The 14,241-nt window shown below is 43.4% G+C and overlaps 1 protein-coding gene across 4 annotated transcripts in view; it reads right to left on the bottom strand.

Annotated features, from left to right (window-relative positions):
- arl15a (ADP-ribosylation factor-like 15a) overlaps positions 1–14,241 on the bottom strand; it is a 73,446-nt gene that overhangs the window by 46,620 nt on the left and 12,585 nt on the right. For 3 of the 4 annotated variants that reach the window (XM_028995213.1, XM_028995212.1, XM_028995214.1), the window contains exons 2-3: positions 8,369–8,513; positions 5,570–5,629 (exon numbers count right to left, since the gene is read on the bottom strand). In XM_028995213.1, coding sequence (XP_028851046.1) covers positions 5,570–5,629; positions 8,369–8,513 — 205 coding nt within the window. Of the gene's footprint in view, positions 1–5,569; positions 5,630–8,368; positions 8,514–8,627; positions 9,240–14,241 lie in introns of those variants that run through there. The other variant, XM_028995215.1, reaches the window with a different exon arrangement.

The raw sequence follows: 14,241 nt of genomic DNA on the forward strand, positions 1-14,241 counted from the left end.
GTCATCTCGGTAATTAAAGAAGATTGTTAAGATGTTCATCGGTGACACCACAGGCTGCAGCAGTTTGGCTGCAACCATGCAGCAGTTTGGACTACTCTCTGTTTAAATGCCAGGGATTACAGTTCCTCTTCAACTTTGGCGAGGAACTTATATTTTCCCAATGTTCAGTAAAATTACCTTCACTTATTCACCCCTCAAAACACTAGAATTAAATTGTTGATAATCTGCATAGTCCGTCTTGTGATGTCTGTTTGAAATGCCCACATGCATCATGTACGACAGGTACTATGGGTGTAGAAAACAGAAAAATGGAGGAGAAATAGACGGGAAGGACGCTGAGCTACACAAATTCAATACAAATGGAACCAGAATAAGAACCACAAAAACTGCTCTACATCTGGACAGAGTTGTCAATCCAGCACAAGTTGGACCACATAAGCCAGAAGGTCTTTCGAAAGATATATTTATATTAAAAAAATACAACCTCAAACATGGTAGGTTTTCCTGATATCACCGAATGGTCCAGATGTCGCAAAAAAGGGAAAACCCCAAGCACCACTGCAACTCACAGAGGTGCAACTCACCTTGTTCCAACTTATCAAGGCAGTAATATACAGTAGGCATGGGAAAAGGTCAGAATTTGGACCTTCGGCGCTGGACACTGAGCTGTAGCAATGGTCCAAAGACACACACACATAAAATACATAAAAGGTGATTTGTTTCCCTGCAGCAGGGAAATGATCATCAATGAGAAATAAGCACCGATCACATGATCATAAATCTGCCATCGGGGGAAACAAATAAAGAGGTGGTTTTGAGAAGTCTCATCATCAGAGTGCTTACACAAGAGCACTACAGTCGAGGAGGGTGGGGGGTGGGGGTCAAAATCAGAACAAGCTGCTGCTCTCGTCTTTGAGCCTAATGACAATTTATAACTGACTCCAGATCAGAGCATTTTAACCACGATTCCACATCCAGCACAGGAGACCACATCAGGGCCCCGGGTTTAATAAATACAAGACTCAGCATTTTCACAGAGACGGCCTGAACATTCACAGGTACACACATACACATTTTTTCTACACTGTCAAAAATCATGTGTGTGTGTGTGTGTGTGTGTGTATTATATATAAACCAACTGAATGCTGTCAGTGACATATGGCAGTATTCAAATAAAAAAAAATGCTTGGTGATAACTCTGAGTTAATGCACACTCTTTTTAAGTAGTTGTGAAAATCTTTGATTAAAATGAATAAATGCAGCTAAAGAAGGTATGGCTGCTGCAACGTGTACTACCCGAGTGAAAGCCATGAAAACCGACACAATGCCACACTGCACACTCCTCATCTGCAGTCTAACACTGTCCTACTCAGCACGGCTTAAAGATTTTTTGCAGGGTCTCCACCAAAATGTTCCCGTTCCGTCTTTCATGGGGTCTCATGAGTGTCTCACACACACACACACACACACACACACACACACACAAACACACAGACAGAATGGTGAGTGGGCACCAGCCTGTGCCAGTCAGTGTTTATGGCTGGCTTGGGTTACAGGCACTGAATAATTTTAAAGATGGGACACGAGTCCTAGTACAGAACTGGCACGTCGGGCTCTGGTCACAGCTGCTCACAGCAACAGGGAGGCAAGCAGCGTAACTCCCGAGACGCCGCCCCTTTACTGTCGGGTGCTAAAAATACATCTAATACCCCAGACGGCCACACTGCCAACCGTGACCCTGGTAACAAGCCTGCCACAGATACGTTTTATAGGCCGTTAATACGCAGACAGCCCGCAGCGCTTCATATGCCAGTCACTCATCAGGGCTCAGATCCAGACACTTAACTATGGCTAGATCTAGCCCTAACTAGTTCTATGTAGTTTTATTGAAGTCCCATAATTATATTCATCTCATGACCCAAACGTTATGAACTGTTTCACCAGCATGTAGGTAGGGAAGGCCTACACTAAAAATGGTCGTTTTTGTCTACTGCTGATAAGGGATCAAGTTTCCTCCTTGTTCTTCTTTCTTTCATCCTAATAAACTGCTCAGTGAGCTATGGTTAGGACTTCCATACTAATTCACACAAGAGAAATCAATTTACCAGAACTTTCATCCTTCTCAAAAGTAAATTTTTCCTAACTTTAGAATAACTCCCAATAACTGTGTGTTAGCCACCCCATTAGAGTAAACACAGATTTGGATAGATTCATGTTTATTACACCAAACAATGGTTTGTCACTGAAATTTCAAACTCGATACCAATGTTAAGGATGGAACTCAATAGTTCAGAGTTCACAGGGAGGGGAAACTAACACAGGAGCTTTTAAACAACTTTTTTTTATTAATAAATATATATTTTTTATTAAAAAAAATATCAGAACCACACACATATATATAAATATACAAAACAAAATTAATTAATAAATGAACTACATAATGAAAGTAATGAATAAATAAATTGATAAGTAGATAGCAAACACCATAAATAAATACATGAATAAAGGAATAAATGAAAGAATTTTTTTTTTAGGTTTTTGAGTAAAATTTTAAAAAAGCACTCCCCGCTTCTCGTGCTGCAGAAGTGAAAAATAGCTGTAAGCAGGCCTGGAAAATTAGGCCCGATCCGGCCTGAGAATGACAGAATCTGACCCAACAAGTACAGCTTTTTAAAATCCCTGTTTTCTTTGCATTCACTATGATCGCTCTACTCCATTTTACCTCCTCAGCCTTTTTGCAATCACCTGCCGATGGTGGCCACGAACTTGAAATCGAATGAACATTTCATGAATCAAATTTACAACATGAGCATAGCTTTTTCCACTCACCAAAACAAATGTATGCACACTGAATCATATGGAGAGGATGAGTTTTATAGACTGGGAGTTTGCTGACCGCTCATTTACCACGCAAGCTCAACCCAACCTGACCCGAGCCCGACTAAAATGATTAAAATTAAGCCCGAACCTGACCCGAACTGAAAAACTTCCAGATAGCTCTCTTGCTTTTTACATTTTCTAGCAGGCTTGTGTCTCTCATGTAAACTTTGGGTCCTCCGGGTAGCCAGGGGAGGGGCTGCCCCGTTGCTATGCCTGTAAAAAATTGCTGCATTTACATTTACATTTACAGCATTTATCAGATGCCCTTATCCAGAGCGACTTACAATCAGTATTTACAGGGACTGTCTCCCTGGAGCAACTTAGGGTTAAGTGTCTTGCTCAGGGACACAATGGTAGTAAGTGGGATTCGAACCCGGGTCTTCTGGCGAGTGTGTTACCCACTAGGCTACTACCACCCTGGAATATTAGGCCCGATCTGCCAGCAAATTCTGTGAATTTGTGACAAACCTACAACCTACAAATATGTCTGAAAACATGGTACCATCTTTGCAGTCTAGACAAAAAATTAATGGTAGGCAATGTCAAATATGATATTTTGTAACAAGTGTTACAATATAGTGTTTTTCTACAGATCTAAACTGAATACACAGTGGGGTTTTAAATTGGGTTCGCATTTGAAGATTATTTAGCTGACGACTTTTGCATGAAATACAGTAAACTTTTTCCCTTTCACTGCAAAATCGAGTTTCTGGAGCAGTTGTCCAGTGGAGGTGTAAGTGCCCTGTACCCAGAAACATGGAGGAGTTACGCTAGACTTCCTGCACACTCCGACATGCTGGTGACCCTGGCCGTTCACTTCTCTGGCTCCAGCCGTGTTAAAAATGCATAAACCAGGTGAGGCGTGATGTATGGAAGCAGAATAACACCTACTCTTACTCTTACTTTCACTTGGAGGTCAGCACCACCCAACACCCCCAAGATCCTCTCCATTCCTCCCTCCCCTCCCCCCGCAGTAAAAGTGATTTAATATTCCGCTACTGTTCTGCACAGTGAGGCCACCGCAGCTGTAATGGCAACCTGTCACAAAGAGAGTAAAAAGACAACCATCAAAATGAGGACCTGACTGGAGAAAGCTAATCTTTCCATCCCTGTCCAGACTGGGCAGCGTGTTCAAAATGTTGATGCTGTGCCAGTTTAGTTGTCTAATTGTGTCTAAATTGTGCGGAAGTGCATAAATGTCAAATTAGATGTGAGTTAACGCCGTTTATGTAGTTTCAGAGTGAAGAAATTGTGAGTTTTCTCTGGTCTCAGAATTCGATTCGATTATGATTATCAATGTCTTGATAATCAGAGCATCATGACACATCCCATGAAATAATTGACATTACGTCACGTTATGTTTTCACAAGGATGTCTGAACCAGGCGTTAGTGGCGTCAGGTGAGTGCAGACTGAACGTGACTGTTTTTCTGCTCACTGGAGCAAATCAAAGTGTCAATCGGATGCCGACAAATAAACACATTTTCTTGTCCTCAATTTCTTCCGAAATCGGTTAACAACGGTATCGACGGTTAAGCAAATGTTAAGCCGTGTCAAGCGAACGCCAGTGAAATGGCAAAATGCAGCAAAAACATGTGTGGCGTTCAGAGGGCATTAAATTCGAACGTCCATGTGGACGACTCCTACCCGGGAGTACGCTGTACTCAGGTCAGGCAGCCACAGTCACCACCATCACCTCTTATTGATTAGAACTCAATAGAATTGAATAGAATTGAATTCGAATAGAACTCAACTGGAGTAGCTCCATCCTACCTCACAGCCCTTATTACACCTAGCACTGCACCTCATATACTCTGAGCCTCCAGTACTGCTCCATCTCTGAAGGTAAAAGGAAGACGCTCATCTAGACTCTTCTCCGTCTTGGCCCCTCGGTGGTGGAATGAATTTCCTCTTGAGGTCAGAACAGCTCAGTCACTGAGTATTTTCAAACGGAAGCTCATAGTGAATAAAAAGATTGTATTTATATTTGGGAGTCCTAGTGAACCAGAATTGATCACTTCATTGATGGTAACTTGAAAGCAGGTTGTAAGTCGCTCTGGATAAGGGCATCTGCCAAATGCCTTAAATGTAAATGTAAATGTAATTGATTATTTTCTGCACTGCATCGATGCAGAATTGTCCAATGCATTGATTATTTCAACGTCACTCAGGGGAGCATCAGTGATTTGAATTTGATTCGAAAAGCAATGGGTAGCCACTAGAGGTCTACGAACAGTGGGGACACTGTAACCTTTTTGGATGACTGAAAACCAGTTATGTTCCTGGATTCTGGTTCATCTGTAAGAGTTTTGGTCCTTACTCTTGATTATGACATTACTAAAGGCATAAATGCAGTGTCAACTTCAAAGTGCACATATGGAATTTGTTAAACGGTCTGTAATCTGTCCTAATCCCCCGTGATGTGGGAAGATGCTATGCTTCTGCTGAGTAAACACCTCCTAAACCTGCATGTGTTCTAATCAGACGTCCGCGGTAGAGCATCTGCAGACGGGAAGCGGGAGACACTGAGGTAAGAGCTTTTCTCCAAAAACCAGACAGCTGAAGTCAGGGATTTACTCCTGGGATGCGTGGATTAGGGAAGGCAAGCGCCCCTCCTCTGGCTCTCACAACAGACAAACAGGCCAGGCTGCTGACGAGGGCCGTGTGAACGGGTGCATGCGGGGCGTTACCTCCCAGCTCCTTCACGTTCAGAATGGCGTTGGGGAAGGCCACGGCCTTAATGTTGAACCCTGGAGGAGAGAGAAAGCATGCATTACACTTTACTCGTACAGTTTGCTGCAAGTACATCCATTACGAAGACAGATTCTCACATTGAAGAATCAATGTCACATTGAAGAATCAATCGATTATTTGATCTTTTTACTGTCATTTAATTTTTTGTCTTGTCAGTTTTGTTTTTTTTTTGACGTAAAGCATTTTTATTCAACTGAAAAAAAAGACAGTGTAGCCTGCCCTCTCAATCAGGTCTATCAGAATAATGGCTTTCCAAGTGTGTGGGGCTTTTCACTAATGTCACATTCACCCATCAGAAATCCTTGCATTAAAGTTTGATTTGGTCATTTTACATTCAACACATTTCAGATGTCCAGAGTTGACCCAATGACCAATTATTTTATTTCTACTGAACGGTGGATGGAGTCAGACAGAGTTCACAGAGTGGTCTGGTTGTAAATTTTCATTTCCTTTACAACAAGATTATATTTTTAATGTCTTCTGACATACCATAAATATAGGTGGTATCAGTAGTGGTGAGAAACTTAGGCGGAAACGAGGAGACAGATGCTGTGCTACACCTGAACATATGATATATATTGAGAAAATGATCCAGAAATAGGAAGCAACCATGAAAGTTAAGTGTGTGAGAAAAGTTGGTCATGCCTACAGGTTCCTCTCTTTCTAGAAACATCATTAAAGTTCCTCTGTAATACACACTAACAGAATCACTGGGTAGGTAGTGAGTTCTCCTCTCCAAGATACACATAACTAGCAAGCAGTGCTTTCTTGTTCTTCTTCATATGTGGTGTCACAGAAATTGGCCGCTAAGTATATTAAAAATGAAATTTGTTTGTACAAATATATCCTGGTCAGTTAATTCATGAAATAATTAAATGATTTAAATAAATACATGATAAACGAATATAAATATAATATAGAATTCAATATCTGCAATTTATCAAGAAGTTTTAAATGTAAATCAATCATATACAAAAGATCCATCATCCTCCCATATTAGAATACTTCCCCCATAATTCCAGTGCATATTCGTTCCCTTTTATTGGCTATTACTGAAAACTAGGGTAAAAAAAAAAAAGAGCAACTGAAATGCCCCCCAACAGAGGCAGAGCCCCAAAGGCTGCAAACGGTCGTTTTAACCATTGAGATCCCTGAAGCGGTGCACCTGATTCCACAGATGCTTGTACACCACCCACCAGCTCTCACACAAACACACCCGGCATTTGGAACTGATCAGCGCAGGCCAGAATTCCTGAAGCCCCGTGGCGGCTTTAAAGTGCATCTGCGGAGCTCAGTTTCACGCACGCCACAGCAGGTGAGGGAGAGAGAGCGAGAGAGACGCTTGTTTTCAGAGGATCGGCTCCAGCCCAGGTAAAGCAGCAGCTAGATGTCAGCCCGCGACGCGCGGGCCGCTGGCTCTTTGATGAGACACACCGAATGTACCACACGCACACAGCCGCTGTCGGTGGAGGTGTGGAAATCCCACACCAAAAAGAACCTGAAAGCGAAATCGCGTTGAGCAGCTTCCTGTTTCGTCGCGAAACATCATGTGCTGAGGGGCCGGAGGTTGGCAAGAGGAGAACTTGATTGGGCATGATGAAAGATTCTTGGGAATTAAATCCATGGACCAGGTGAAGAGTCAAAGATGAGGCTGGGTGATTCTTTTTTTTTTAGAGAAGAGTTTAGGTTGAGCTTTCAGGTGAACAAACTTTCTTCTCTTTTCTTAGCTCAGCAGCAACTTGATAAAGACAGGAGGATGGTCTTCCTTCCAACTCTTTCAGTCAGCCGCTCCAGTAGCCAATCCGGTTCCGTGACGCCAACGGACAGATCCTCTGGATGAAATCCGAGGTCCAGGTGAAGAGTCAAATTTGGTGCTGGGTGATTGTTCATTTTAACTGATTTTTAGAGGAATAAAGTAGTTTTTTCCAAGATGCTACCATCGGCCAGTAGTGTCTCTTCCATACTCCTCACTCAACCCCCTTCCCCCAGCCCACACCCACACCAGGTTCTTATACCTGGCTAACTACCGTGTGGGTCTGAAGGCCAAATAGCTGGAGCAGCACATCTAGTGGACACATTGCTTGTCAGTGCTTGGCCGTGCAAAAAGAAACATTATTCCATGAAAGACAAGGGAGAGAGAATATAGAAACCAAAAGGTTGAAACGGGCAGGAGACAACATACAGGTGCTGGTAATATAATTAGAATATCTTCAAAAAGTTGGTTTATTTCAGGCAAAAGGAACTGTAGTGCTCTACATGTACATACTGTTCAGTTGGCCAAGATTTCTAAAAATCTTTTCTTTCTATTGGTCTTAAGTAATATTCTAATTTTCTGAGCTGCTGAATTGGGGTCTTCATTAGTTGTCAGTTATAATCATCAAATAAAACATATAAAACACATATATATGAATTATTGTATACATTATACATACATATACTTTCACATCTTGAATGGAATTAGTGATATAAATCAACTTTTTGATTATATGACCAGTTTATAATCATATAATCAAATTATATGACCAAGCACCTGTATACGTAAAATTTTATTTGAACTTAATTTGTCAACAAGGAGTTTTCTGTTCAGATATGATTATGGGATTGACGGTGATAAAAGGCAACTTTTGCATGGGACTTCTGTGCCAGAAAATAAGCACTTGACCCTGGTTCCTATTCCACAAGTTATTGCAGAAATTGCAATGGAGAGACATCACATTAAAAGCGTAGCATCTCACCGGTGGTTGGCACGATACCTTCCGTGCTTTCACTGCAGAGACGTGCCAGCAGGTGGGTTTTTCCCGTCCCCGTGAGGCCGATGCACACAACATCAAACTCCGGCCTTGGTGGCGGCGGCGCTTTACAGCACAGAGCACGCAGACACTGGAGGGGGACACAGCAGACACATTATGTCATACATATGGGGTTTTAGGGGAACAGTCGGGGAGGACACGAAAAACCGAGCACTTTTCACTTTCTGCTGCACGTACCACCTACCGTTTTCATGGTAGCAGAATTTGCTGAAGACAGTGCAGTCTTTCGGCAGAGTAATGTGATGGATAATGTGATGGAGACACAATACACTGGGTCTCATCAGTTTCTGCAGCTAGATAAATTACCAAACACTGCACGGAACCAAGATCTTTTTTTTTTTTTTAATGGTTGACCCATTTGGAACAAAAAATCTGTCAAGGACTTTTTTTTCCCCCGTTGGTTGCACTGATGCACATTTTGTATGCATGGAGCTGCAGGGGACTTGGGACAGAATTAATTCCACAAATCTATGTGGTCTGGGAATGGAAGGAATGGAGGGGGAATGTGTTATTCCTTTAGGGATGTATTTCAGAAAGAATGTATTCAATTTCTTTTACAGCATTTATCAGACGGCCTTATCCAGAGCCACTCCCAATCAGTAGTTTCAGGGACAGTTCCCCCCTGGAGACACTCAGGGTTAAGTGTCCTGCTCAGGGACTCAATGGAAGTAAGTGGGGTTTGAACCTGTGATGGTAGCTGAATTTGCTAAAGACAGTGCAGTCTTTCGGCAGGGTAATGTGATGGAGTCTCATCAGTTTCTGCAGCTAGATCAATTACCAAAGATCTTTTTTTTATAAAATGGTTGACTGGTAATCCCACTCAAGCACAGTCCTCAGGTTTCAGAGGGAGGGATCACACACGTTTTCACTCTCTCCAGGCAGTCATGGGGTGTGTTCAATTCACAGAGGGCACTGCCTCGCCCCTCAGCATACAGGTCTGCACCCCACCGGGCGTCCCCCACACAGGCCCAGACGGCCCCCACTGCCCTCGCTGACAGACAGGAGTGGCCTGCCTGAACGGAAAAGAACACGGCAGCGTTCACGCGACACACATTCCTCGCACACTCCCCTCTATGAGAATTAAAATGCCAGAGTAACGGGCATCAAGCCATAAACAACACACCATTAGAGAGCAGATATAACTTCACCGTAGCGGTGTAATGCATCGCCCCCGGTTCCGCTTTCAGCGCCGATACACGGATGACCTGAGGGGCCTTAAGTCCTGGTTACAGAAGCTCTCCATGGAAGTTGGCAATTTGTGATTCTTAATTGATTTGTGGGCTTTTATTAGATTGGACACGTCATTTTAATTGCGTTTCTGTAAAAAGCCCCGGAGACGTTACCTCACTGTCGTCCCGCTCTCCGTAAAAACTGATTAGCTGGCCTTTATGTAAATTGGGGAGGAGGCCGAGCCGCAGTTTTGGGATGAAACGTCTTAGTAAGACATTGGCAAGAGACATCGGCAGCTCCGCCCCCTCCCATCCGCCAGTTTAAGAAAGATGTCAGGACAAACAGATGATGTCATTAGCGGAGTTGGACGAGGTCCAAGGCGGGCGTACCGGCGGAGATTTAACAGCACTGAGAGTGGAATGGCCAGACAGCTGACCCCAACCACACACACACTCAATCTCGCTCTCACACACACACACACAGATAACCAAGAAGACAATGTACAGGAAGACACACACGCAGATTATAGCGGAATGTGTGTGCTCTGTTACCCCTCACACACACATACACACACCCTGTCCACAAACCACATTTAGTCGCCCACAGAACCCAGAACCCCCCCCCCCCACACACACACACACACACACACACACACACACACACACACACACAGACAGACAATGCACAGGAAACCAGAGAGACGGCCACCTTACCCACAAACCACAGAGTCAGCTACCCTCCCCACATGCTATGGAGTCTCATATCCTTCCCTAATCCACACACACCAGCCAGAAAAAAAAAGCCTGAGAGAGGGTCCGACTCTGGTTCACACAGAGGTGGTGCAGGAAACTAAAAACATCCCAAATCTGACGGATGACAGCACGGTCCAGACCAGTGGGGGTCTGCATGTCAGATAGGTGACGTGGTTTTGGGGTCTCCCGACCCCCTGCCACACAGATGTGGACAGACTGAGTCATCTGTGGTCATCTCTCAGATAAACACACACAAACACACACGTGGCTATCAGCACATATCACATTTGTGCGTTTCTTTTGAAATGACCTGTTCCCCATTGCGCATGAAAGAGAATGTAAACTAGTCCAAAGCGGCCCGTGGAATGGAACAAGATGTGCGCAAAGTCCTCTGTGATCTTTATATTTAACCTCTGAAAGTCTTACACGCGGTCTGATGAAACATCAGGGCTCAAGAATGGGACTCATTTGGAACCAAAAATCTGCCAAGGACTTTTTTCTCCCCCGTTAGTTGCACTGATGCACATTTTGTAAGCATGGTGCTGCAGGGGACTTGGGACTGAATTAATTCCACAAATCTATGTGGTTTGGGAATGGAAGGAATGGAGGGGGAATGTGTTATTCCTTTAGGGATGTATTTCAGAAAGAATGTATTCAATTTCTTTTACAGCATTTATCAGACACCCTTATCCAGAGCGACTTACAATCAGTAGTTACAGGGACAGTCCCCCCCTGGAGACACTCAGGGTTAAGTGTCTTGCTCAGGGACTCATTGGTAGTAAGTAGGGTTTGAACCAGTGACTTTGTGACCTTCTGGTTCATGTGTGTTGCCCACTAGCCCTCAGCCCTTCATCTCTCATCTCTGTCATGTGATGCGCAGTATGTTAGGAGGGCAGAAATGTCTACTTCTTCTTTTAATGTCAAGACCACCTCATATTTTTTTTAAATGTTCATATAAACCTGCACACAAAATACACTCATGCTCAGCAGGCAGTACGCTGACAGACAGGAGATGTTGGCTGGTGGAACAACCGGCCCTCCTCCACACGACTAGCCGAGACTATCACCACTTGTAAGAAGCAGGTGAAAACCCTCTTGTTCAAAAAGTATTACAGACAAATCTAACACTTACTCATGAACATGCGTACACATTGCACTAACAATACAAAAATGTATAAATACATTATAATTTTTCTTCGTCTAGCACCTAACAATCTCCAAGCATGCTCTTCATTGACAAGTCTGAGCCTTATCAGGGCTCTTAGTTTGTAAACTCAATATTCTATAGAAATCGAACGAGAATTGCTGGTGTCTTCCTATTGTAAGTCGCTTTGGATAAAAGCGTCTGCTAAATAAAGTAAAGTAAAGTAAAGTACGAGGACGGTCAGGGGTGAGACAGAAGAACGGAGGGGTGGGTGACAGGACAAACAAGACAGTCGGGCCCTGGCTGCCTGTCCCACACCACCGTGCGTCGACAAGCATGTGTGTTGCAGCAGGGTGTGGGTGTGTGTGTGTGTGTGTGCGTGTTTGTGTGTTAGAGTGAGAGCAGGCGAGGGCGTGGTGCATGCACAACAACAAATATTAGTCAATAATTCATCATTCATTATTGTTACTCTATTTTTCATCCAAAGAAGCAAACAAAGGGCACACAACGTACTCTGAAACATGCATGCACACAGATATTCATGCAGCATTCTTCAAATAAAAAATAATATATAGGACAATTCTCTATGAGATGCACGGGACATTTTATCCCCATACTTTATGCCCATAACTAGTGGTCTGAACTATGAACAAGTGTGACATGTATGTAGTACTTGTCGTGCTTTACAGCTGGGCACTTCAACATAAAGTTATGACAAAAAACATTCAAGCAAAATTGCCACGTGATGTTTATGCAATACAATATATGCGACTAAAATCACCAAGATGGTGTGATGCATGGGACGTGATGCACGGGACAACAATGACATTGGTCTAAAGGCTACACTAGTGCTGTTAAGTTTAACATTTGATAGCCAGTACTAAGAGTTCATTGGTGCATTGTATGCATATTTTAATTAAGCCTGATTCGCTATTCAATATAAGATATAAATGAACTTTGAACGTCTGGGTTATGATCTGTCACGTGATTCCATCCACGTGACCGGGAGCAACAGGGAGATGAGGTGACTCCCATATATTGGCAAAACGGCCACTGCCAGATGCTCAGTCATTCATTGGCTTTTGTTGGCAACCGACTTGGCAGCAGTACCCCAAACCAAAGTTAGATTTATGATTTTTTTTTTCTCCTCATCTATCAACTCTTCCCACTCGCCCTGTCCCTTCCCCAACTCAACCTAGAACGCGAACGTCAACATCCGTGGGGGGGTTGTGGCTCACGCCGGCTCTCGTTCGCATATATTAAACCGTAGAAACTTACCTGCCTCCTTGCGTCCAATCGCACCGGGGGTCCTCGTCTCTTCCCACACACACTCGCGTTCAGGTCCTGCGCTGGTGCCGTGATCACAATTTGCTCTGAATTTCATTGAAATTAGTCAAATTTTACATCGCGAGTGGTTACCATGTTTCAAATGTCTGCAACACCTTGAGGTTTTTAAAAACATTGAAATTAAATGATGTTCCACATTATCTGAGTACCCATCTTAAATACTAGGTCAAGTAAAAGTGCAAACATTACAGAATTGTTTTTAATATTTTGCTTTGATTTTCCAAAGTATTCACTCTTTATATATATATGCTTCACATTATACACAATATTTGCTAAAGATGTTACAAATGCACATAAAACAGGATTACACGTTATATTGCATGTTTCCAAAAAACCTTCCAAAAATGCGACACACTGACTAAGCACTTCAATGCTACGAGTGGGCAGTGCAGTGAGTGTGTGTGTGTGTGTGTGTGTGTGTGTGTGAAGGTTGCAACAGTAGAACAGGTGCTCTTCATTACACTACCGTCAGAAATAGATGCAGACACACCGTCACTCAGCACGGAAAAGCATGTCTGAGGGTGTGTGTGTGTACACAGTAAGCGAAACTGCAACCATTTCCCAGAATTCCTGACCAAGTGAAGCTTAAAGATTTCCACCTCAATCCATTCAGATCCTCATAAAAGGGAAAAGGGAAGTGAGAGATGGCCACAGTTACGACTTCATCAAAGGAACGCGCATAATCGCCAAATCCCATGGCTTTAAGTGGGCTTCAGTGGCAGGGAAGGGGAACACGAACGGGGTGGGGCAGATGCCGGGTGTAGGGCACAGGGTGACACTGGAGGTCTGGTTTTGCAGGTGACACAGCGCCCCCTAGGCCACCTGGTCCCTGGCCACTAGCCTGCAGGGACCTCGAGTGGGGCACAGGGGCACTTGGCACGCTGGGAAGTGTCCTATTCTAACCAGGCTGAGTAATCTGGTGAACACATGCCGTTCCACATCTGGCCAAAAATAGTAAAGGCGCTGGATGAGAAGGCGATACGTGAAACACACTCGCAGGGATTTCATTTGCGTACAACCCCGAGTAAAACCACATGGGGGGACTTCACGTTGTCACGTTACCTGACTGAATTAATAAACCCTGTTCTCCCCAAAACGAAATCTATACACTCACATTAACCAGAATTAAATGTTCTTCTCTGGAAAAAAAGGCGGAATTCTTCAGCATTAATATCAAATGTCCCGTCTCTGCATGCCTGGTTACACAATGAACTGATTTTGAATAGAACATTTAAAAAAAATAGTCAGTTGCAAAGTTAGAAATAAGAATGTAGTCGAACCCACATTTGTGGGTTATAGTCATAGTTATGTACACCATCAAAAACAAGGACATTTCTAAATACAAACCTATGAACGGTGGGGTAATTATTTTTTTTCTCAAATAC

Source organism: Denticeps clupeoides, chromosome 11, assembly GCF_900700375.1.
Source record: "Denticeps clupeoides chromosome 11, fDenClu1.1, whole genome shotgun sequence".
NCBI lineage: Eukaryota > Metazoa > Chordata > Actinopteri > Clupeiformes > Denticipitidae > Denticeps > Denticeps clupeoides.